The 26,451-nt window shown below is 38.5% G+C and overlaps 1 protein-coding gene across 1 annotated transcript in view; it reads left to right on the top strand.

The window, feature by feature from the left end:
* The window catches only part of LOC108146894 (catenin alpha), a 121,198-nt gene that overhangs the window by 57,741 nt on the left and 37,006 nt on the right, over nucleotides 1-26,451 (top strand). Inside the window, exon 7 of the mRNA XM_041708559.1 lies at nucleotides 9,018-9,090. Within this exon, the coding sequence (XP_041564493.1) occupies nucleotides 9,018-9,090 (73 nt within the window). The remainder of the gene's footprint in view (nucleotides 1-9,017; nucleotides 9,091-26,451) is intronic.

The following is a 26,451-nucleotide window of genomic DNA, read 5'->3' as shown; positions in this document are numbered from 1 at the left end:
TAATCTCTTTTAATACCATATGTCAGTTTTAAAGTTATCTGCATGAAACTTTCCCAAAAGTTGTCTTTCTGTTGCAGGGACGAGCCGGATTGGATTTCAATTTCGTAAAGATCGGTCGAATTTATCATATATCGTAGCTACCATGGAAATAATCAAAATATAAAAAAAGAAGTGAAACAAACATTTAAATTTTTTATATTTCAAACAGCAATGGTTAAAAATTTTAGGATCACGTTTTTAAACGCAAATAACATAACATTTATAAAAAAAACTAAAACTAAGTAGTTTTTAAGGCAGGGATATAGGTTGAAATGCAAGTTTGATTAAATATATTGTTATAATAATTACATTTTGGCAAGTTAGGAGGATGGTAGTTGGGGTTTGGTCTAAAGGGCACATTAAAAGTTAAGCGGCTTACCAATTCTATAACGTCAAAATCACCTTTGACAAGATTTTGCATAAAAATAGTTCCAAACATTTAAGGAAATTCAGATTTAAGAGGTTAGATTGGCACCATCTCTAAAAACAATCAATATCAGACTGTAAACCGAAATATGATTACAAATTATTATAGGACAAACAAAGTTTAACATCATCAGCATACATTAATACTCGAGAGTGTGTTATGACAAAAGGAAGATCATTGATGAATAAAGTAAATAGCAATGGGCCCAAACGACTACCATGCGGCACTCCAGATTTTACGTTAATTATAATGGAAACTGCGTTTTTAAATATATTCAGACTTTCCTCTCTTTTTATGGAGTGAAATAATAAAAGAATCTTTCCAGATAGTTGGATAAACTGATGTTGAGGTAGACAATTGAAACAGATTAAGAATCGCTTTACAAATAGTTGAGGCACAAAACTTAAGCAAGCACACAGGAAGCCCGACCGGCCCTGGTGTAGTGGTGGTGGTGGTGGTGTAGTGGTCTCCGGTTTAAAACCGGTTCAAATACATAGCATTGTCTGTAAAGAATATTCAAATCCGATCGAGCAACCACATATTTCGAAAAATCAGATGGCTTGCTCGTCCGTTTGGAACTTTTTTCAAGTATTTGTTTTTAAGGTTTCAAGCCTTTAAAGCTCTCGTGAAAACCACGAGGGAGGTCTGTTATGTCTTGGAGTCTGACTGTCAGGAAAACGCCACAGATTCAGTGGCAGTTTTCATATCTATGCATTTACAAAAGTGGTATATATCAAGATAGGGCAGAGAAATTGTCAATTCCATTGAGGGTTGGTGTCGGTCCTCTGGGACAACTAGACATTATAGATACAACGACCTTAGACGGAGCCAAAACAAATACAAGATGTAAATGCATATTTAAGGAGTGACGGATAAAGCTAATTTGTTGTAATAATAGGTCTAAAAGTACATCAACAAAGTCAAACAAACAAGTGAGTCAGTAGGATATGTAGATATATCCGGGAGATTATAATCTCCCAAAACAATCAAATGATCCCTGTAAGAAATTAGAGATAGAGATTAATAGCAGACAAATGATGTTCAGAAATTAATATGTCAGATCCAGGGGGATATAGGAACAGGTTACAAAAGTAGATAAGGCATGTAAGGAAACTTTTACACTTACAAATTATATTTCATTGGGGTAATCAGCCTGAATTATCTCCGATGTAATATTCGAGTTAACAGCAATAAGCAACCCACCTTCCCTACGAGAAACGCGAGTTGGAAATCTCCGGTTTCAGCCAAGTTTCTGTGAAGACTAAAATTTGTTTATTAAAGCCAGAGCAGTCAGCGAACAGCCTAGGTATCTTCATATTAATTCCTATTACATTTTGATAGGCTAGAAATATGAAGTGTTCAGTTTTTTGGAACATACTCTAAAATCGAAGTCCGATTATTTTTTATTAATTTTTTTTTTTTTTTTGGGAACAAATTCTTTTATTATTAGTTCATCATCAGGCCAACATTTTTTATTATTTAGAGCGTTAAAAGTGGATTTCTTGCGAGCGTATGAAAATTTAAATTGTTCAACTGTAGTGTTTGGAGATGGGTATTTTTCTTGAATAAACTCCATAACATCATCAGATAGGGTTTCGGGGGTAAATCGATAAACAAATAATTGTTTCCTATAAGGAACAACTGAAAGGTTCTTCTTAACACCACTAAAATCTTGAACACTTTAAACATTTTTACCCCGACTTTCTGATGAAGAGAGTACTTCAGAGCACGCAGTACCATTAGGAACAGCTGGTTGTGAGGCTTTTTATCCACCGGACTGCCCCTCAACTTCACCAGTTACAGGGGATGATGAGCTAGGTGCCGGTAAAGACTCATTACAAGTATTTAAAATTGGAATTGGGGCAGATTCCTTTTCTGAAACTGAATGTAAAGAAGCGCCAGTTATAATGGGCTCGGGTTTTCTTACGCCTAGGTGACTCACTTAGCAGTTTTTTGCTACTAAACTGTTCACTTTATCCTTCAATAAGTTGTTTTATTACTCCCAAAAGATTCTTAAAACCGTAACGAGTTTGCCTCATAAAGCCAATCATCTCAAGTTCCATTTCCCTGCAGGACTTACAAGCCCACTTGAGCCCCGACCGCAGGTCAATGTAATCCTAACTCTGCTAAGAAATCCTGCGCATTTTGCATGCATGATTGTATCGCAGAACCAGCAGAAGAATTTATGTTTTGATGTAGATGGAAGCTGGCAGCCTTTCTTGGCACAGACATAATAATTAAATATTTTTTTATGCCCTTGAAAAGGGTATTATTTTTTGTTAAAGTACGTCAACACCATAACCAGGAGTTGTTGGATTTAAAAAACTGAAGATCACAGTGCTGCCCTCTCATCACAAAATAATTATGTCTATAATAGCCTAGCTTATATTAATAATAATATAACACTTTAATTAAAATAAGAATTTTTATACCCTTGCAGAGGGTATTATAATGTCAGTCAGAAGCTTGCAACGCAGTGAAGTAGACGTTTCCGACCCTAAAGTATATATATATTATTGATCAGCATCACTAGCAGAGTCGATCTAGCCAAGTCCGTCTATCCGTCCGTTTCTACGCAAACTAGTCTCTCAGTTTTAAAGCTATCTGCATGAAACTTTCCCAAACTTTACAGTCAATTTGACACTGGTATCAAATAAAAACACAAAAATTATAAACACAAAAGTAAAAGAAACGCTTATAAATGCAAAAGTAGGAGTGCGCGAGATATCGACATATATTTGGTATTGTCTACTTGCTGTATGCAATTTTCTGCCTGTGCATTTCTCCAAAATCGGTTCCACCGCAAACGGTGTGGGTGCTGGCTTGCATTTTTCCATATTCCATTCTGCTTAGAAATTTTGTATATACCGTTCTGGATGAATTGATATATCCCCTTGTAGTCCGACTCTGTTTACTTCTAGTTATAAAAAAAACTTTACTGCTTCCTATTTTCCTATAGTTCGAACATGCCACAAGCATGTCATCAACATAAAGACTACCGTTTTCCGATCAGCTTATACACAGCTGAAAATCTCTATTTTTATACCCTTGCAGAGGGTATTATAATTTCAGTCAGAAGTTTGCAACGCAGTGAAGGAGACATCTCCGACCCTATAAATTGTATATATTCTTGATCAGCATCACTAGGCGAGTCGATCTAGCCATGTCCGTCCGTTTCTACGCAAACTAGTCTCTCGGTTTTAAAGCTATCTGCATGAAATTTTGGAAAATATTTTTTTGCAGAAAAATGTAGATTCGCATCTTTATCCATTCATTTAGCGAGATATTGAATATTTTCAGCGAAAATTCGGATACGTGACCTCTGTGGTTGGTTGAATATATACTTGGCTATGCAATTAAATAGAACTTTAATTTTGTTCTTACTGGTAGTGTCACAGTTTGAAAAAACTTCTACTCCATAAAATAGCGCTGGAACAATGCAGGTTTTAGCTATTAGTAAACGTATATGGGTGGGCAGGCAATTTTTAGTTACGGATAATGTCCTTATTATGCCATATGTTTTCCCTACAAACTTTGTAATATGATCATTCCAGGTAGGAGTTCTGTTGAATAAACTTAGGTTTCACAAGTTTATAGCTGTTTCAAAGTACTCAAGTAGCGTGTTATTTATACTCAGCGGCTGTAAATTATCAAAATAAAATTATTGATAACAATATAAGCTCGAGGGATTATTTTTGTATTTCCGATTTTGGGAGGAGTTGAATAACTCCCCACAAGTTAGAAAACAAGGAGAGTTAACGCCGGCAAGCAGTGGCGTACCAGTTACCAGTTACGCGGCGAATTCGCCCGTGGTACGGCGAGAGAGATTGGCGCTCTGAACACCAGACAAGGACAGGGAGAGTCAGACGCCAACAAGTAGCGGAGCCTGTCGACATATCCGGAGGCAGAAGAGCAAGGACAACGAGGACAGCGAAGACAACGAACAACAAGCGCCGTACGAGCAGCAGATACGTTGAATTGTAAAGTCTGCGGCAGATATGGTAGGGTGTAAGCGTTCGTCTAGAACCTGGCATTTGACCCAGGGACTGCGTTGGCGGCTTCGGGCATACGCTTGAACCGTCAGGTAGAAACTGAGCCGACGTCCGGTGCGACCGGCCGGGACAGAGCAAGGGAACGGAGGCTGCGTCTGCGAAAGGCGTACGTCTTGAAAGCGCAGTGACTGTTCACCCTAGTCTGGGAACGGTGACACATCCCTAAGCCGAGCCAAAGGCAGCTGAATGCATCACGAGCATAGCGGGCGACGGAGGCACCACTCCGCAGCAGTCATAACCCAGTGAGCCGTTCAACGTGTAATGCAACCCACGGCGGAGCATATTTCTACACTGTCAAAACAAAACCTAGGCCGAGGGTCAAGTCGGCAAAAAAAGATCCTTTATGTGCGTTTTCACTGATCAATAGGGTGGTCACGTTTATATAAATTTGGTGCGACGAACACATACATCTTATGAGCTAGTCGCACGATATTCGCAGAGAGCAGATAACCAAGAAAATCAGTTTGATACAATATTTTAATTCTTTTTTCCTAATTTATGAACAATTTGGTATTGTCCTTTTAACAGATTTATGTAACAATAACTCTTGTTAGTATTCATTAGTTATAGAATATTTGTTTTCTGAAATTGGTTATCTTATAAAACCTTCCGTTAAAATACGCTGTCGTAAAATCTACTATTAGTTTTTCATTATATTGGGAAGTTTTTCTTGATGTATATAAACAAAAAAAATTTGTTATTAACGGCTATTTTGTTACAATAATAGGTGAACCTTAGTTTTTTTTTAATATTTTGAATTTCGAAATGTATAGTAGATCTGATAGTACAGTTGGATTATTTTCATGTTTAAAGATTTCTTTTTTGTGTTTTTCATTTAATATTTTTGTATTGAAAACGTCGAATGTTGCTGAAGTGATAGAATCAATTAAATTTTGAATATCAAGTGTAATCTATTTTGGACGGTGTTGCATTTCTTTTGTATCTTTTTTAAAAATGATCAAGTCAACGGTTTTGGTGGGTACTTCTTAAAATACTGGAGGAGGAAACAAACTGTATATAAACATATATATATATATATATTGGATCCTGCATGGGGTATTTATCTGAAATTGTGTTGAGGATTAATTTTCATATGTCAATGCAGATTACCTTTCTTTGATACTGCAATCACCGGTGAATTATAAGGGATTTTACTAGGTCTAATGTTTTCGTCTTCAAGCACGCGACCTATTCCTTGATTCACAAATCCATTTACTGCTTGTGAATATGGGTAGTGTCTTGAGTAAATTGGTTTATCGTTAACGGTGAAATGAAAAAATCGTATTTATTTCTGTGTAATTGGTTATCACTGTTTCTTCTGCAGTGGGTTCTAAATTATGTATGCCGGGATCTGAGTGTCCCAAACTGTTTGATTTATCTGTGTCTGAAGTATCATCGACGGTGCGTTCAAACTTGTGTGTCCCAAACTGTTTTTGCCCAATTTGACGGTGTGTTCGGGGCTTATATACCGTAAACTCTTTATGCTAGCTGTATTTTTATTTGTAAAACTTTCGTAGTTATAATATAATTATAATTATAATATAATATAATATAATTATAATAATTATAATATAATATAATATAATTATAATAATTATAATTATAATTTTTCTTCTATCTAATATAAAGGAAGAATGTTTGTTTCTTTGTTTAATTTAATAATAATAATTTTTCTTCATAACGTAATTGTTCAGTTTTCGCATTATATTTTTTAGTGTATCATTACATATGTCAATGACTGCTCCTATCTTTTTAGTAAAGTTTATCCTATTAACAAATCTGGTTCTATTTCATAAAAAATGTATTTGGTTTGAAAAATTGTTATAAAATGGTATATTTTGATTATTGATTGACTTTGGACACTTTTAAAAATGTGTAATTCTATCCCGTTTTGGTAAATTCCTTTTTTATATAACAGGCGGTAGCCCCTGTGTCTATTAAAATATAAATTTTTTGTTAGTTTTTTTGTCCTGCCGGAAAATGTCCTTCTAAAAAATGGTCCTCTTGGAAATTATTTATAAACATTTTTTGTTAATATTCTGAGCCGATGACTTAACTTGTGCGCGTTTAGCTGGCTGTTCTGGTTGTTAAAATGTTTTTTTTTTCCCTGGCTGTAGGTGTCGGTTTGAATGTGGCTATTATTGTTATGATACTGTCCACCTTTGTGAAATGTTTGGTTACTAGGATTATTAATTCTATTTTGGAATTGGATGCTGGCACTTCCATTGGTTCACTCCTGTTTTGGTAAGTATTGTTTGGTTGTGTTCAAACAATGTTGGTTGGGTTAGAATTGAACCGAGCGTTCTTGTCCTGATAGTAATTATTGTTTTAATAGCTGTTAGCATTTCGATAGCCATAGGAAGGTTTATAGCTATTATTAACTTGATAACTATTATTTTGATAGACATGTTTGTTTGGGTTTTGGTGGATTTTTGCCCATGATAATTTTGATTATTATCGTTGGTTCTATTCATCCGTTTCGTAAAAACGGCGTTGAGGAGTGCTAAAACAATTACCATTTCTTGAACTCTGGCTAATGCGTTTGGAAAGTCTGGAGGATTAGGAGGATTAGTGATCGTAGGTAGCATTCTCACCCTTTTTTAATTTTTCGATTTCTGCCACCCATTCGAACGAAATCATGTCGGCAGTACTTTTTTTTGTTGAGCCTCGGCAGACAGCCCACAATCCCGTTATTTCTCAAAATGTTTGTAACAGTTAAAGATTACCCTATTATGTGCAAATAATTACAAAATATTCTGTTAAGTATACTTAAAAAAATACATATAAGAATTGACTATTTTTTTGTGGGTTTCAATGGTATAGCCCCTTAAACAAAACTGAAAACTGAACGAAAAGTTACGATTTTTTGTTTTTTTTTTTTGCATATTTTTAATGCTTACACTGTTAAAAATATGATAATAATCGAATTTTTTTAGGAGATACTGATTTAGTGACGTGTCGTCCGAGCGATTATAAATGTTTCCTACAACTCTCTATCGCGCATGCCTCGGATTTAAAAAAAAAATTGGATTACAAGTAAATTTAAAATATTCGAGCAGGTTTAATAAATTGGGTAAAAATATTTTTGTTTTCAAGTGGACGTTTAGTATGTATTATTTTTTAAAGGACTTAACCCGATTTTTATTAATGAAGAATTTGTTAGATTTTTTTCCAATCTCTACAAGGGTTGAAATCATGTCGACCAGGACGCACAGATTTTTTAAAAACACCACTCCACCGGCCTGTATCAGGGCGAATTTTGGATTTTTTATATTCTGAAAATGTCAATAAAAAAATGTATACTAAAAATGTTTTTTGTTGTACTATCTAACTTAAAAAAAATGGACAAATTCAGGCCTTCTAAACCAGAATACTCCCTTAAAACAACAAAATTTCGATTTTTATTCAAATATGTTTGACCCTAGAAAGTGAGATCGTTCCTATGGCGGCTGATTGACACCGTTGTTCTATTTAAATACAAATTAAACCGTCATTGTGAAATAACAAACCATTACTAAATGTCAAAGTATTATCAAATCAATTAAAAAAACAGCCAAGAAATAATTTCTTTCATTTATTTTTCTGTTGTTTCCATGGTAGCTATATGATTCTGAAATCCCTCAAAGATTATTAAAATAATTTAAAAAACAGATTAACGAATTTATAATCTATTAATGTTAGAACATAATACTCTAAAAGTCATAATCAGATGCTACAATGATTGAATTATAATAGCACCGAAAAGCAAAAACAGAACGTTTTTCTGTTCTGGTTCAATGCTCTCAATATGCGGACGGACAGTCGGATAGTCCTATAACCAGGCCAGAACAGCTTTTGAATGAGTCCACAAATGTGTTTCCGTAATCTTAATATCATGCTGTGACTTTATATATCGAAATAAACGTGACAGCCCTAAGTTCCACGGCATTCTTGCAAGAGGTATACTTTGTATGGTTCAGCTCAAGCTCGGAATCTATTTGCATTTTTCGCTGCAGGCATTCTAGCCGTATTTCTGCCATCGGCAAACTGTCTGGAATATAACGGCTGTCGTCTATCCATAGTGTCTTTGTTTCTGTCATATGTTGTTCATGAGAATTTTGGAAGCTCTACATTCCTCTGGCGTGCTTTAACGCTGTATTGAAACTTTGTCCTCGGCAGTTATGGACGCCTTCATCATCTCATGTAGATCGCTGTCGCATTCACAAGACGGACGGACAGACAGACGGACATAGCTTGTCGACTCTCCTAGCGATGCTGATCAAACTTCTGAGTGCGTTGAAAACTTCTGACTAAAAATATTTATTGGGACAGACAAATGTATATAAAAGAAGTTGGAATTGAAGTACTCCGTAAATTATAAAAGCGGATCATTTTTTTTTTCTTTTCAAATAAACTTGTTCCTAAACCTGAACAAAAATTTTAAACCTTTTCCTTAAATACTTTTTCGGAAAAAAACTAAACTCAGCTTTTTTTTAACTTAAATTTGTTTTGAATTTTAGAGCTCGGAAGACCTGGACACTGATACTGAATTTGAGCCTGTTGAGGACATGACCTTGGAAACACGTAGCCGATGTAAGTAAATAAAAAATTATTTCTTTCATTGTTTTAAACCGTTTATATTATTTTTGTTAAAATATAATTTCAATTTCATGTTGTATTATCCGATACTAGGTAACGATGCTTTCTGGTCGGGGTATATTTCTCAGTCGAATACAAGAATTACTTACAAGAAATTTGTAAATCACTGAGACAATGCACTATGAGAAATTTGTCCGGTTTTTGGCATAAATTAATAACTCTCATACTAGGCAAAATATTTTGTTAGGTGTTTTTTTTAGTACATACCCTTAATATTATTTTGGAAAAATGGGCGTGCCTAACACTTGCCTCAAAGTTTTTTTAATGTTTTTTTTTTCTTTTTAATTTATTATATATTTCGATTTCAATATTATACAAAATCTGGGTTCTCTCTATATCTGCAAAAACAGATAACTCAGATTCGCATAATATGAGGACTTCTGGTGGAAGAGAAAGATGCATGTGTTTGAATGAGCCTCTTTAAATTGATCGACGAGATTATAAGGTCCGAGATTTGGTGTTTTTAATCAGGCTCTATAACTGCTGGTACTTGCTCGGATAGATATATAACCAGGCCAGAACGGCTTTTGAATAAGACCACAAATGTGTTTCCGTAATCTTAATATCATGCTGTGCTTTATATATCGAAATAAACGTGACAGCCCTAAATTCCACAGCATTCTTGCATACCTCTTGTCGAACAGACTTTGTTTGGTTCAGCTCAAGCTCGGGATCTATTTGCATTTTTCGCTGCAGGCATTCTAGCCGTATTTCTGTCATCGGCAAACTGTCTGAAAAATAACGGCTGTCGTCTATCCATAGTGTCTTTGTTTCCGTCATATGTTGTTCATGAGAATTTTGGAAGCTCTACATTCCTCTGGCGTGCTTTAACACTGTATTGAAACTTTGTCCTCGGCATTTATGGACGCCTTCATCATCTAATGTAGATCGCTGTCGCATTCACATTAATGGAAATGAAGTCGATTTACATATCGTCGCAAACCTCCATAGAATGTCCAACCTAGTTAACCAACACGATCATCAAATTTTTTGATTCCATGTACAAAATTTGACCTATAAATGTCCAGTCTTTTTATTTTTGAACTGGGTTTTGCTGGAAATCTAACGGTACATTCCAAAACTAGAATTAAAAGCATAAACACATGTCCGAAGCACAGCTGTTTTTTAATTAACTATTGCGAAGCAAAAGCGCAACCCCAAAAATGATAATTGAACAAACTCCGCTATTGATGATATTTGTAAAGTCTTTAATGGAATAATACATCTCCGCTGTATCCGAGAAAATTCAAAAAATCATAATTTTACCGAAGCCCGGAAAAAATTACACAATTTCGTCATCCTACAGACCAATAAGTTTATTATCTTGTCTGTCTAAATTGTTGGAAAAATGCCTTCTTACACGCATAATACCATATCTCGGAGCACACAGTGCTATCCCGGCAATCAACTTGGCTTCCGTCAAAGCCATGGAACAATCGAACAAGTTAACAGAATAAATTGGCACAGCTTTCGAGCATCAGAAATACTGCAGCGCAATATTCCTCGATGTATCTCAAGCTTTTGATCGAGTCTGGCTCTATGACCTCATGTATAAAATCAAAACACATTTGCCTACATCTCTACAACAGAGCCTTCGCAGTAAAGTGCAAAACAAAAACATCTGACGACAACATTATCGAAGCTGTTCGTCCTATATACAGCGGATAATCCTACGAACGAGTAGCTAACAACATCTTTCTTCGCTGACAACACTGCAATCCTAAGTCGCTCTAGGTGCTCAAACCGAGCAACAACACAACTAGCCAATCACCTCATCGTAGTAGAGAGGCGTATTAAAATAAATGAACAAAAATTCAAACAATAAGTTAAATCTGAACAGGCAAAACATGCCCTCCACTATCATTGAATAGTACGCAGATTTCCCAAGTCAACGAAGTAACGTAACTCGGCGTTCACCTAGACAGACGACTACTGGAAAGACACATCGAATGCAAGAAACTACATCTACAACTAAAAGCCAGCAGCTTCCACTGGATCTTAAACGCTCGAACGCCCCTGCGTCTGGACTACACGGTCCTGCTGTATAACTCCACTCTCAAGCTCATCTGGACATATGGCTCCCAGTAATGGGGGAACGCGAGCAGCAGCAATATAGACATCATACAGCGCGCACAATCAAAAATCCTAAGAACAATCACTGGCATTCTTGCAGTAAAAGATGAAATAAACAAACAAAAGGCGACCTACAATGAAAAACTCTCTGTCCACCCAAATGATCTCGCAAGAGGCTTGACTCGGGTTTCCAGCAGAACCCGCCTACAATGCAACGATAATTTTTAGGACCCCGTAACTCAGTCATACGACTGTTAGTTAGGTTATTACACTAAGATTTGATACATTTTTATTCTTTCACGAATAATTTACGTATAATTAACGGCAAGTTCCTGCAAAAGAAATTTTTCGAAAAGTTAAAGTTTAATTTAGTGCACTGCTAACTAAATATTTTAAAAAAATTGAGCGGCAAATTTTTTTCTTTCACGAATAATTTACGGATAATGAACGGCAAATTATGTTAAAAAAATGTTAGATTTTGAAAGTTGTACTGGTAACAACTTTTCAACACATTAATTTGCGACAACTCAACTGTTCATGCCATTCGCATGTCGGAGTAGCATTAGCTACATGCTAAATGCGCCAATGGAATCATGCATATCTAAAAAGTCATGCAAATTAAAGGTAAATACTTTTTTTTGGTATATCTCAAAATTAAAATTTTTCTGAGTCTGTTTGTCAGTTTCCAAAAAATATTAAAGACTTGTTTATTAATTCTTCAATAATATTCTTGTGCTGGGCAGTTTGTTAAAACAAAATTGTTCTACGATTTTTTAAACAACTAGCCAATTTCACAGGAAAACGCTAATAGCTAAGTTGTGCTGAGCAGTATGTTATTATTATTATTAATATCGGGGTGTCCAGTGTACCGCGACCTATAAGATCTATTGAGCCTACAGCTCAGATATCAACCCACTTCCTCGAATAAAGTCGAGGAGTTTTAGTGGGTTGATTCTTACTAGGAGCTCAGGTGTAAGAGTTCTGGTTCCTAAGATTTTACATCTTATGCTTGCTAACGCCGAACAGTCTGCAATGATGTGTCTAGAGGTTTCGTCCTCTATGTCGCAGAATCTGCAAGTTCCACTGCTGGTTATTCCCATCTTACCTAGGTGACTTTTCAGTCTACAGTGCCCGGTTAGTAATCCGGTAACGATCCTAAGTGAGTTTTTCCCCAGTTGAATAAGTTCCTTGAACCTCTTCTTGTTATAGTTATTTATTTGAGTTTTGGCTTGCCTTAGACCTGGGGTATTTCTCCAGTGTTCTTGCCTCATGGCGCCTTCCTCTTTCCTAAAGTATTCTCTTATAGTGTGCCTCCCTATGCCACAGTAGGGCTCTGGTCCTATCAGGGGCTGTTCGGCTCCTAGTTCTGCCATTTTATCGGCAAGTTCATTTCCGGATATATCCTTATGTCCCGGAATCCATCTGAGGGCCAGCCTGTTTCGGCTGCCCAATATATTTAGTTTACTCTTCATCTCTAGGACTAGCTTCGAGGTGATTTTGTTACTATGTAAAGCAATAATTGCTGCTCGACTGTCCGAAAGGATCGATACGTCCTTTTCCTTGTATCCACGCTGTATGTTGAGCTCTGCACAATGTCCAATGGCACATACCTCAACCTGGAATATGCTGGTATATTGGCCGAGGGATTCGTGGTATTTTATGCGAGGCCCTACCACTCCAAGGCCGGTGCCTTGTTGTGTAGGGATCCATCTGTGTACCATGCTATGGTGTGTTTAGCCATAGGGTGCACTTCAGACAATGTGGTCAAATTTTTCTTATTGCCTAGGTGTGCTGTGAAGTTCAGCTCGAAGATTAATTCGGCTGTCATTTCATCCCTAGGGTGGAGTATTAAGGGCACCTCACCTAACAGATTAGTCGCATCCCTGTTATTTAGAATGCAATCACTACCTGTGCCCTCAGTGCTTATTCTCAGGAGTGTAGCTTTGCGTTGAATTTCAATTACACAGTGGAGTGGTGTTAGCTCCATCAGAATTTCTAAGGCAGTTGTAGGACAGGTCCTCATTTCCCCTGTCATGCATACGCAGGCAAGTCTTCGCAGCTTTCCTAGCTGGTTTTGCATGCTCGTTTACCCCATGCAAGTGCTCCGTAAGTGAGGATTGGTCTCACGATCATTAAGTATAGCCATCGTATTATCTGAGGCCTGGTTCCCCAGGATTTCCCAGCAATTTTCCGACAGGTATAGAGTGCTCTGTAACACTTTTCCAATGTCTTTTGGACATGGGAAGCGAAAGTCAGTTTACTATCTAAAGTGATTCCTAGATATTTAACCTCTCGGCTAGTTTCTATAGGAGTTCCTAGCAGTGAGATTTGTCTCATTCTCTGTAGTTTGTACTTCCTTGTGAAAGGAACGATGACTGTCTTAGCAGGATTTAAGTTGAGTCCAACCTCCCTGCACCAGTCTAGCGTTGTCCTTAGTCCGAGTTGGACGATGTCGCAGAGTGTCGCTTCAAATTTGCCTCTGGCGATTATCACGAAGTCATCGGCGTATCCTTGACATTGAATTCCTTTTCCAGCAAGCTTGCTGAGAAGGTCATCTACTAGCAGGCTCCATAGCAGAGGGGACAGTACTCCTCCTTGCGGGCAGCCTTTGCTGGTAGCGATTGTTACTCTTTCCGAACCCAGTGTACATGTTGCTTGCCTGGATTCAAGTAGGTTGCCAATCCATTTGCTCGTAGTAGTGTCTATGTTCCTTCTGGACAGGGCAGCTCGAACTGCATCATGTGATGTGTTGTCGAAGGCTCCCTCTATGTCTAGGAAGGCACAGATAGCTATTTCTTTGCTGTCAATTGCCCCTTCTAGGGTGCGACATAGTTGATAAAGTGCAGTGTCTGTTGAACGGCCTGCTCTATGTGCATGCTGTGTGTTTTGCAGCGGACAGTCTCTGAGAGCTGTTCTTCTGATGTTGTAGTCTACCAGTTTTTCCAGCGTTTTGAGACAAAACGAAGTTAAGCTGATAGGTCTGAAGGACTTTGGGCTGGTGATGTCTTTCTTCCCGATCTTGGGGATGAAGACCACCCTAGCGCTGCACCATGCACTTGGGATATACCCAAGGGCTAGGCTGCTCACCAATAGTCTTCTTAGGCGGGTTAGGAGTAGTTCCTGCCCCTGCTGTAAGAAAGCTGGAGAGATCATGTCTAATCCCGGTGATTTAAATGGTTGGAAGGTTCCAATAGCCCATTTGAGTTTCTCGGGCGTAACTATAGATTTGGCTGTTGCCCAGTCACTGGCTACTGTCCTAGGGGTTCTATGTTGATCACGCCTTGCGTTTCCCATAGTGGGAGTATTCCCCGGGAAATGCGTGTCAAATAGCAATTCTAATTTCTCCCGATCCGTGGAGGTGAAGGTGTTATTCCCTTTCCTCAGGGCTAAATTACTATCCGCTGCACTTTTAGCCATTGCTTTTTGCAGTCTCGCGCCCTCGTTGACGTTACTTATTGCCTCACAGAAGTTCCTATAGTTTTTCCGTTTGGCCTTCCTGATCTCTTTGTTGTAGAGCGTCAGGCTTTGCCTGTATAGTTCCCAGTTTCTATCAGTTTTTGGTTTGTTGAAAAGCTTCCGAGTGGTTACTCGTAGTCGTTCAAGACTAGCATTCCACCATGGTGCGTCTGTTTCCCGCCTCTGTCTACCTAGAGGACAACTGTCTTCAAAGGCATTTACTATCTTGTGACCCAGGTTGTCTACCGCTCTGTCTAATTCCAAGGGATGTCTAGGGTATCCTGACGGTTCGTTGGAAAGATTGAGCTCTAGAGTTGACCTGAATTTGTCCCAGTTTGTTTTTCTGGGGTTTCTTTTAGGGCTACATCTTTTTGTTTTGAAGGCTACTTCAAACAAAATTGTCCTGTGGTCTGACATTGATTCTTCTGGTGACACATGCCAGTTCTTAATGTGGGGTTTAAAAGAATTGGTTACTAGAGTTATGTCTAGCACCTCTTCTCGTACCCTAGTAACAAATGGCCTGGCGCCGACATTACAGATCTCTAGGTTATTGTTTAAAATAAATTCTAGTAATTGCTCACCTCTGTTGTTGACATCCGTGCTACCCCAGATCACGTGATGTGCGTTGGCATCACATCCTATGATGAGGGGGATCTTGTTCGTCCGGCAGTGGTCTACTAGCCCGGGTATTCCTGGCGGTGGACTGGCCTCCTCCCCGGCAAAGTAGGCGGAGGCCACTGCTAGTTTCGGTGCAGCTTCTGTGCCGTTGATGGTTACGGCGACGCAGTCTCTGCTCATGAACTCTGAAAAGATACTATAGTCGATATCTTTCCTTATAACGATGCATGATCTGGGAGGTGATCCTCCTGGATCGCATATTACCTTAGTGTCCTTCGTGTACAGGCCTTTTATGCCATGGTGCCACCATGGCTCCTGTACAAGGGCTAGCCCGAGGTGTTGGGAGGTGAACATCCTCGCCAAGACAGCAGATGCCTAGCCGAGTGCTGCTTGTTGCAGCCATCACTTCGAGGTTTGATGCTCCGTGAGGTCTGGTGAAGAGAGAGAGCAAGTCTCTCCACCACCGGCTATCACGGTAACCTCGGCTTCTTCGCAGCTTTCGTCCAGGAGGAGCTCCTGGGCCAGCTCTTGGGATGACATAGGGTGTCCATCCCCTTGGTCGTCCCCAATGTCCATGCTGGTGATGGATTGTTCATCCTGTTCACCACGCTGTGACTTCGGCTCCACATTCGGTTGTTCGAGGGTATCCTCGACAGCCTTGCATGTGCCGTCATTGGGCGTCTCTTCCGGAGCTCGCTTGGTCTTTTTCAGACCGCTCACGGTGACGTGGCCAAACCGGAAGTTGAGTTTGTGGTCACGCTCCACTATCTCATCCCTTACGGTCTGGTCCATCCCTACGACCAGGAGTGCACCAGCTCCGTCGTTCTTCCTGGAGATGACCTTCCAGGCGTCCGTCTCGACCCGGTTTTGGAAACCAATGAAGGCCAATATTTCCTCATTGGTCCGGTCGGAGCTCCTCGGGCAGAACAACGTGGCGTTGTATGCTGCCGGGATGTCTGCTCCCGTGCGGGTCTCTAGGGGTACTCCCTTCCACGTCCGCAGCTGAGGTACGGCAATCTTGAGCCACTCAGCTGAGCCTTCATCCAGGCAGTCGATAATCAGGTAACCCACCCTGAAGTGGATTCCCCTGAACACGACGGGACCGCTCCACGCTGACGTGAGCATCTCGTCCATGACCGACTCCTGAAGCCCGGATAGTTCCTCTGCGGTCAGGCTGGCCGCCGGGAAACCCTCCGGGAGTATAGCCACCCTGATGAGGGTGGCTTTCTTGGCAGCCTCCGCGTAAGTCGGACGGGGTCCGATGACCGGCGGTGCCGAGCTAGAGGGTCTTCCTCCAGCGGTTGTCGGCTTCTGGTTTTGATGGGGCTGGGAAGGTATCTTCCTGGCCCGCACTTTTGCCTTTTCTGCCGCTGCTGCTGATGTGCTAGGCCCCTCTTGCTCAGGGACCCGTGAGGACGTCTCACTAGCCCCCGGGCCGTGCCTAGACCTTTTGGGGGTGTCCGTCGGTGGTGTGCGGCTGGTGTTCAGCCGTTTACCAACCGGTGCTGTCCCCAATGCCGGCTGCTCCCTCGGCTCCTTTGCCTTCTTCAAGGCCTCCTCTGGTGTCATGCCCTGCATGAGGTACCTCAGGTACCACTTCACCTTTGACCCTGGCAGGCCACGCCTGTTGGGGTCGTCCAGTCCTCCGGGCTGTCCCAGGGCTGGAAGAGCGTCCTGCTTCTTCAGCTGCCTGATAGAGGTTGGCCTATCAGATGCGAGAGGTGGGCGTGCTGGCAGGGTAGCTCCTGCTGGCACCCCACGCTCCCTGGCTGGGAATGTCTGGGCTGCTGGTGTAGTCCTAGGCGGGTGCGCTGCCGCCTGGGGTCTGTCGCCTTCGAGGGATCTTTCCTCAAAGTGTCTTGCGACACCGGTTGCAGGGATATCCTGCGGGATTTTTATTGCTTTGTTTCTTTTCATGGGGTCCCACGAGCTGCGGAGAAGTATGTGGTCCGCCCGGGCAGAGATCCGCTGTACCCGGGTAAGGCGTACTTAGGACAGACGGTCGCCACTTGCCTGAACCCTCCGTTTGCGACTGGGCTATTTGTTAACTCGGGCCCCCAGCCAGGCTGACTATCGGCACGGGTTGAATGACACCTTAGTCCGGCACCGAGGTGAGATGTGGGGGGATAGGATGGAGGTAGTCGTAAGGGAGGGGGTGTGTAAGGCTACGGTGTTAAGACGGCCAAACAAGCGTCTTGTCGGTATACCTCCATCGGTATACCCGCTGTTTGTCCGGGGTTGCTTATTTGCTTACGCTTATTCGCAACTAACCTTCCCAGAAGGTCGTTCGCTATCCGCAACCTGCGATCCGCCTGGTGGCCTCAGCTAAGCCTCCCTTCGAACCATCCCACTAGTTCTTGAGGACCAAGAGCAGTATGTTACAAAATAAGAAAAACTATCCTGTTTAGAGGGAATTCTATAACTTCTAGACTAGTAAACCTACAGACAAGTGATATATGTCATTAAAAGGGTACTGTCAAATGATAATCGCACTGCGTGGTCTAAATACAATATTTATTTATTTTATTTAAGTTCATATACCCTTGCAGCTTTCTCAAAAATTAAATATTCTTGAAAACATCAAAATTATGATTTACTTGCGTATTTGCTTAAAACTATTGAAGCTATGATGATTTGCAGCTCTATTATTCGATAGTTCTTATAACAGCTATACGATATCGTTTTCCTATTTTAATAGAATTATGAGCGTAATTCTGAACTGATAAATTATTAATAGGTCAAAAAGAATTTTAAAAAAATACAAAATAGAAAAGTTACATTCAAAAAAAATTGTCTTTAATATTTTTATTGTTTCCATGGTATATTTTGAAGATTCTATTTTGTAATTTAAACCGTAATTCTGAAATATTTAATCATTACTATATCAAAGAACTAAAAAAAAATAAAAAACAAGGTTATATTTTTTTTATTATTTTTCCGATTATTCCTATTGCAGCTATATGCTATTGTCGTCCGATCCGGTTCGTTCCGACTTATGTACTACCTGTAATAGAAAGACAACTTTTGGGAAAGTTTCATGCAGATAGCTTTAAAACTGAGAGACTAGTTTGCGTAGAAACGGTCGGACAGACTGACAGACGGATATGATGCTGATCAAGAAAATATATAGTTTATAAAGTCGGAAATGTCTCCTTCACTGACTGAAATTATAATACCCTAAACAAGAGTATAAAAATGTATTAATTGTTGATTTGTGAACTAACTTTATATTGAAATAAAAATTTCAACTATCTGTATTCTGGAAACGAAAACTTGACGTAAGTTGGAAGCCCTTTGGAACCGTGAGTTTTCTATCAGATATTCAACTTGGATTATTGCCTCCAATCATCATTTTGAGTAACACTTTTTTATAACTATTTAGAAGAGTTCCTTTTAAATGTCGATAATTTTGTTTAACTTCTTCCGCCATCATAGACTCCGCCGCCATGCTATTATTGATATTGAATACCTTGGAATTTTGCGCATTCCTGAGACTCGCAGGTTGAGTCGTCTATATGAGGGCTCCGGTCGTTGCGTAAGCTAATTCATCTTGTTAAAAGTGCAAAGCCCAGTTCAGCATCATCTCAGAGCTCAGCTTCTCAACAATATCAAGTAGAAGTGTTAAATTGTTGGATTGTTGACTGTTTATATTAGTTTTGGACGTATTAAAACGTCATTATATCCAAAGAGTCAAAGAAGTTGCTTGTTTTTAAATGACACTATAAAATGTCATCAACTTGCACTTAAAATGTACTAAATTATCTAGGCACCATTTCGAAAGTTATTTATCTCAGAATGTAAGGCTGAATGGTAGGAAATATCCTTGTACTGCAGACATAATTTTACATTACTTGCCTTGCTTTGATTTTTAACTAATGACTTTTAACTAAAGGGAGGTCGTTAATAAATAAGGTCAAAATTAATGAAGATGGCTGTAATAATGGAAACCCTAACTAACAAGCCAAGTTTCCGGAAGAAGTTAGCGATTTAAAGAGTCAAAAGTTTTAAAACCTCCCGCATATCCAGATGCAGGAGAGCAGCCTAGCAAATGAAGGAGGCCGCAAGGAGGCCGCAAGACAAATCAAAACACAAGTGCCCAGAGATCAAGATGGCAAAGTTAAAATGCTGAATGACGACGAGTCTTCAAGGCTGAGGCTGAAACGCTGCAATCCAAAGGTTTAAGGTCACGGTTACTTTGAGGGCGCGTGTCCATTGCGGCGTGGCGTCTGCGATAAAGGTGGCTGGATGCAAAGGTCATTCTGCATTATTGAATTAGCTCCAACAACTATAGGAAACTCAGCTTTAAAATAAAATTGATGATTTTAAAATTGTCAAAGAGACGGTGGAAGAGATAATATGGTAGAGTTGAAACTTATTATTATAAAAATTAAGCACATTTAGATTGAAGATCGTTATCGTAACTACAGCGGCTCACAGCCTATTTGATGCAGAGCCCATTTAAAAATGTATTCGGCTGTAACTCTTAAAACGTAAAGAGCTATCTTAAAAATATTAATGGCATATAATAGATTTATATATTTAATGTAATAAAGGAAAATCGTTTATTTCATACGAAGAAGTCAATGGGTTAATATAACAAAAAACACACATTTTCCAATTTTATTAGGCCACAGCTTAAATGATGCACCTTACATTTAGTCTTAAATAATTAACATAAAAGTCTTCAAAATATTTTCAGTACTTTGTATGATAGCTTTTGGCTTTAATGACCGCATTCAGGCGTGATGGCATTAAATCCACCTGTTTCTGGGTGATGGTCGCCACATAACACTATAAAAGGTTCATGCATAGCATTGTTTGATTTTCAATCATTTAAAACAAGAGTGATGACTAACAAGAATCGAAGCAAACTTTGCGACCTTTACCCTTGCCGCCATAACTTAAATATTCTATAAAACAATATTCCGATTTCTATGCATATATTCTTCACAACAGAAAAGCCATAATTTAAAAAAACAAGAAAGGAAGCAAACTTCGGCAAACCGAAGTTCATATACCCTTGCAGCTATTGCAAAAACTAAATATTCTTGAAAACATTAAAATTATGATTTACTTGCGTATGTTTAAAAGCAATGAAGCTATGATGATTTGCAGCTTAATTATTCGATTGTTCCTATGGCAGCTATACGATTGTTCCTATGTGAGCTATATGCTATAGTCGTATATGCTATAGTCCTATGGGAGCTATATGATATAGTCGTCCGATTTTGATGAAATTTAAACCGTAGTTCGGAAATTTTTAACCATTACTAAATGACGAAGAATTAAAAAAAAAATTAAAAAACAACAAAGCTATAATTTTTTTCATTTATTTTTCCGATTGTTTCTATGGGAGCTATATGCTATAGTCGTCCGATTTTGATGAAATTTAAACCGTAAATCGGAAATATTTAACCATTACTAAATGTCGAAGAATTAAAAAAAAAAATTAAAAAACAGCAAAGTTATAATTTTTTTTATTTATTTTTTTGATTGTTCCTATGGGAGCTATATGCTATAGTCGTCCGATCCGGCTCGTTCCGACTTATATACTACCTGCAATAGAAAGACAACTTTTGGGAAAGTTTCATGCAGATAGCTTTAAAACTGAGAGACTAGTTTGCATAGAAACAGACGGACAGACGGACATGGCTAGATCGAGTCGTCTAGTGATGCTGATCAAGAATATATATACTTTATAGGGTCGGAGATGTCTCCTTCACTGCGTTGCAAACTTCTGACTGAAATTATAATACTCTCTGCAAGGGTATAAATAAAAATAAACCTTAACTACTCATCGAGATATATTCAAATCATAAAAAAACAGCGAAGTTTTTTTTTATTTATATTTTCACTTGTATGATTGTTCTGATAGGAGCTATATGATATAGCATCCCGACATACGGAAATGGCCTGACCGACTCTCGCAGTGATGCTGATCAAGAATATATAAATTAATTATAAGTCCTGTTTAACGATTTATTTTAAGACGCACTGTACTGTACGAATGAGAACACTTTGTAATTTCGAGGTTTGACCGTCACGGTTTATTTCCAAAATTCAACTAACTGCTAAGTACAATAATTCTTATAACGAAAGCTAGCCCTATGCCCTAGAAGTGCTAGAAGTGGCCATGCGTGGTCTGGGTAGCCGCCGTTGCATCAGAGTGCATTGCGCTTATTGCGCTGACCGAAGCTTGGAATTTTGGCGACGTCGTTGTGCAACATCCGTAGGTGTCGCTGGTCTTGCATTATTTTAGTCGGTAATGCATGATCAGCTTGGGAACTTCCGTGTTGCTGTGAAACCGTGTTAACTTATATATACCAAATAGAGTCGTAAATGTCTCCTTCACTGCGTTGCAAACTTCTAACTGATATTATAATACCCTCTGCAAGGTTAAAATAATAGTATAAGAAACAAATATTTTTCATAGAAACGTAAAAGATATAAATTAATTTATACTGTTGCAAGATAATGTCATGTATACTTTAGGTGGTTGACTAAATTAATGCATCTTGATGACCTTGGCATTTTGCTGGAATATTTCTCCCGTGTGAATAAAGCCAGGGGAGTGCTTCAACTTATTAAAAGAAGGGTGCTAGTGGTTAAAGAAATTCGATTATCTCATATCACAAATACTTTTTTCATGTTCATCCTTCTAATCCAAGAGCAATGCCCAACAGTTTGGAGGCCCCAATATGGCCCCAAAACACTGTTTAAATAGACCTGACGAGTCTGTGAAAAAAACTTTATTATTTGCACTACAAGGCCTTAACTGGGATCCAAACCTAATGTTATAATCTAATTCTGGTATACTTCTTTGCCGAAAAGATATAGTAAATTAATAAGAGTAGATTCCTGAGAATATATGTATATTCTTGACCATCATCACAAGGAGAATCGATCCGACAGTTCGTCTGTCTGTCTCAGCATAGCCTATCTAAATCTATGTTCCGGCTAGCGTATTTAAAAAAAAGTAGCCTATTAATGTTAAACAAATAAACAAAGTCATATATAGTAAAGGCTGTCCTGCTAATGTCTTATGTTTGATATAAATGAGTCGTTCTTATATCTGTTTCGTTTACATCTAATCTACTCGTTTTACTATTTAGCATTACATAAGGTTCTTTATTCAGAATTAATTTTTTGCTTTGAGCCTATTTCAGCCAATTTTAATCCTGAATTAGGCTTATCCGTATGTCCGACCATCGGTTTCTGTTTGCTCACTTTGCGTTTTTATTTGATAGTTCTAGTTGTATGACGAGAGCGCGGCTAATAAAGTTTTTATTCAGCTTAACATAGTCCGGAAAGAAATTGGTTGAAGACTAAAGTTAGCAAATACAGGATTCGTTTACTCTTATGGTTACAACAAATATAACTAATTCGATTACGATTTCTTTTATTTTTTTACTTGTACTTATTTACTTATGAACGTCTTGCAACATCATATAAACAAAATAATATTTTATACCCTTGCAGAGGGTATTATAATTTCAGTCAGAAGTTTGCAACGCAGTGAAGGAGACATTTCCGACCCTATAAAGTACAAATATTCTTGATCAGCATCACTAGGCGAGTCGATCTAGCCATGTCCGTCTGTCCGTCCGTTTCTACGCAAACTAGTCTCTCAGTTTTGAAGCTATCTGCATGAAACTTTCTCAAAAGTTTTCTTTCTATTGCAGGTAGTATATAAGTCGGAACGAGCCGAATCGGACGACTATAGCATATAGCTCCCATAGGAACAATCGAAAAAATAAACAAAAAAATATAACTTTGCTGTTTTTTATTTTATTTTTTAGTTCTTCGACATATAGTAATAGTTCAATATTTCCGAATTACGATTTAAATTTCATCAAAATCGGACGACTATATCATATAGCTCCCATAGGAACAATCGGAAAAATATACAAAAAAATTATAACTTTGCTGTTTTTAAATTTTTTTTTTTAGTTCTTCGACATAGAGTAATGGTTAACTATTTCAGAATTATGGTTAAAATTTCATCAAAATCGGAGGACTATATCATATAGCTCCCATAGGAACAATCAGAAAAAAAATAGAAAAAAAATTATAACTTTGCTGTTTTTCAATTTTTCTATAAGTTCTTCGACACATAGTAATGGTTACATATTTCAGAACTACGGTTTAAATTTCATCAAAATTGGACGACTATATCATTTAGCTCCCATAGAAATAATAAAAATATATAAAATAACTATCTAATAATTCAGCTGCAAATCATCATTGCTTCAATGTTTTTAGACCTATACGCAAGTAAATCATAATTTTAATGTTTTCAAAAATATTTAATTCTTGCAATAGCTGCTAGGGTGTATAAACTTCGGCTTTCCGAAGTTTGCTTCCTCTCATGTTTAATTACTAACTTAAATTTTTGACTTTGTCGAACGTGTTCAATTTTCGTTAGGAACTTGTTTTTCGTCGCGGCATTTTTGTAAAAAAAATACTCTAAAATAAAAGCATTTTTAGAATCTGACACATTAAATAGATAAAAAGTTTTACGATTTTTGTATGTTTATGTATGTATCGGTAACGGATATTCTGGTTGCTAAATATTTCGGTTACGGTTCCGGTTAGGCTAAACCCTATATCGGTTCTGGTTTCGGTAACAGTTTTGATTCGGTTTCACCGGTTAATAATAACAGCTGCGAAACCGGTTGTGATCAATTGAACTCCATCCATCAACGCCAACCCTTAGCGAAGTTATTTTCGCAAATAAATCATCCGTTCCTTCCGCAGTCACAAGTTCGCGTTTCGTTTTATAAAAACAAAACAGTATTATACTTTCAGTTTCTAGGTAACTAGTCGTTCACTCTTCTAAAAGCCGATGTATTCAAAACGGATTCGAACGATTAAACGACAATTATCATGTAGCTCCAATAGGAACAATCGCCAGATTTTTTATTACTGCAATTTTCGTAAAATTACAACTGATATTCTAAACATTCGGATAAATTTAAAAGGAATAATGTTTTATTTATACTTGTTACTTGTAGAGTAAATACTCATATATACATATATTTTTAAGTATGTAACAGGTAGATGGAATCGTTTTCTACCTTTTAAGAAGAAGAAGAATCGTATAAACGTCTAGATTTCGGAAACTATAAAAGCAAAAGATTTAGGATTTAACAAGCATATTCTATTTATTTAATAATTTGGCAACACCCGCTCTAACAACCACAGATCGAGAAACTCAGAATCATATAAAGAAACGCACATGGGCGCTGTATATTTACTCAGTAATTATTATTGACACACCAACAAATTTTGTTACTTTATAAATTATAAGGAAAAATGTAAGTTCTTTCTAAGATTGGTCAGCTGAGTAAATTAAATGGTATTTTCTTTTGGCCCATAAGATCTATACAAAAAAGTGCTGACTGATATATGTATATAAATAAACTTAAAAACAAAAATTAAGTCACATTTATTTTGTGAATTATATTTGTCGTAATACAACTCCTGCTGTAGGTTAGGTTAGGTTAGAGCAGCTGTCAAATTATTGACACACTTAGACGTAGAAGGTCCATTATGATACCTCGTGGATCTGTGTCCTCTTTCCTATATTATTGTCCGCTGCCCTTACCGCAGCTGATCTAGCATATCTCCCATCCGATTGCTTTCATAAATTTTATTATTCCCTATATGCTTATATTCGCCAGTTCAGATAGACTGCTCATGAAGGGATTCCCTTAGTGGTACAGTCTAGATCTGCATAGGGCCGGGCAGGAACAGAACAGGTATTCCACCAATTCCTCCTCCTCTTCGTACCTGCAGATTCTGTAGAAATCGTTTTAGTCTGCTTGCATGTGTGCCGACTAACCAATGATCTATAAGCACTCGTATTAGCATTCCGCATTCGGTACGGTTTAGCTTTAGAAGTTCAGAAGTTGTCTTCGCATCAATAATTGGCCATGTCTGGCGAGAGATGCGACAATGTCTTACATGTGTCCAATGCTAGGTTCTCAAGTTCTTTTTATTTGTTTTTAATGTTTAGCTTGCAGGTGGCCATTGGCATACCAATATTCTCCTTGTCCGGAAGGAGAGGAACGGTAGTGCCATGCCTGGCCAACTCATCTGCAATACAATTGCCTGCAATTTTTCGGTGACCCATATTAGGTATACTTTAAACTGCAAAACCATCTCATGTAGAGATTTGCGGCAGTTTGATATAGTTCGAGAGTTTGTATTGATCGAGATATTCGACCTGATAGCTGCTTGACTATCACTGTAGATGTTTACCCATTTCTTTTGGCAGTTTGCATAGTTTAGGAGCAAAAAAGCTTCATTTATAGCAAATACTTCCGCTTGGAAGACACTGCAGTGATCCGGAATTCTGAAGGATTTCCTGATGCTAAGTTGGTCGGAGTATATTCCTCCTCCGACTTGATTATTTAATTTGGAGCCGGTCAGTGTAGAAACTGACTGCATCTTTTAGGCCGGGTAGACCTTGCTCCCAGTCTTCTCTGGTTTTAGGCCCGGTAGACCTTGCTCCCAGTCTTATCTGGTTGGGAGCAATGCTTCAAAGGTGGTGTGGTTCGCATAGATCCGTTTTAGGTGCGATCGTGTCTTGCTGGAGTATACTGGCATGACCATATGTTTGAGGCTTCCATTGCTCTAAGTCCATCATTCAAATCGGACCTATCTTGGCCCGCTCCATACCGGCTAAGTCCAGGCTGGGAAGGTTCAGAATGGCATTTAGCGCCTCATTGGCGGTGGTGCGAAGGGCTCCGCTTAAGGATGCCATTCGTTGGACTTTGTTAAGGTTTGCTGTGGTTTTCTGTTTTATTAGCGCGGGCCACATATTGACACTCCGTAGAGTAGAATAGGCTTGACTATTGTGTATCCAGTTGATGATTTTTGGGGACATGCCCCATTTCGTTCCGATGGCTTTTTTGCAAGAATAGAGGGCAATTGTTGCCTGTCTCGTTTTCTTTTGGTTTTTCAGTCTCCATGTTAGACGCCTATCTAGTACTAACCCCAAGTATCTAGCGTTATCATTGAAAGAGAGAGCAGTTATTTAATGTGGTGGGTTTAGTTGATTAACCTTGTATCTGTTTGTGAACAGCACCAGCTCCGTTTTTAAAAGGTTTACCCCTAGACCTCTTTCTGTTGTCCAGTCAGATA

Source organism: Drosophila elegans, unplaced genomic scaffold (genome assembly GCF_018152505.1).
Source record: "Drosophila elegans isolate 14027-0461.03 unplaced genomic scaffold, ASM1815250v1 contig_271, whole genome shotgun sequence".
In the NCBI taxonomy this organism is placed as follows: domain Eukaryota; kingdom Metazoa; phylum Arthropoda; class Insecta; order Diptera; family Drosophilidae; genus Drosophila; species Drosophila elegans.
Note: the sequence above shows the minus strand (reverse complement) of the source record. Positions and strands in the feature narration are given on the sequence as shown.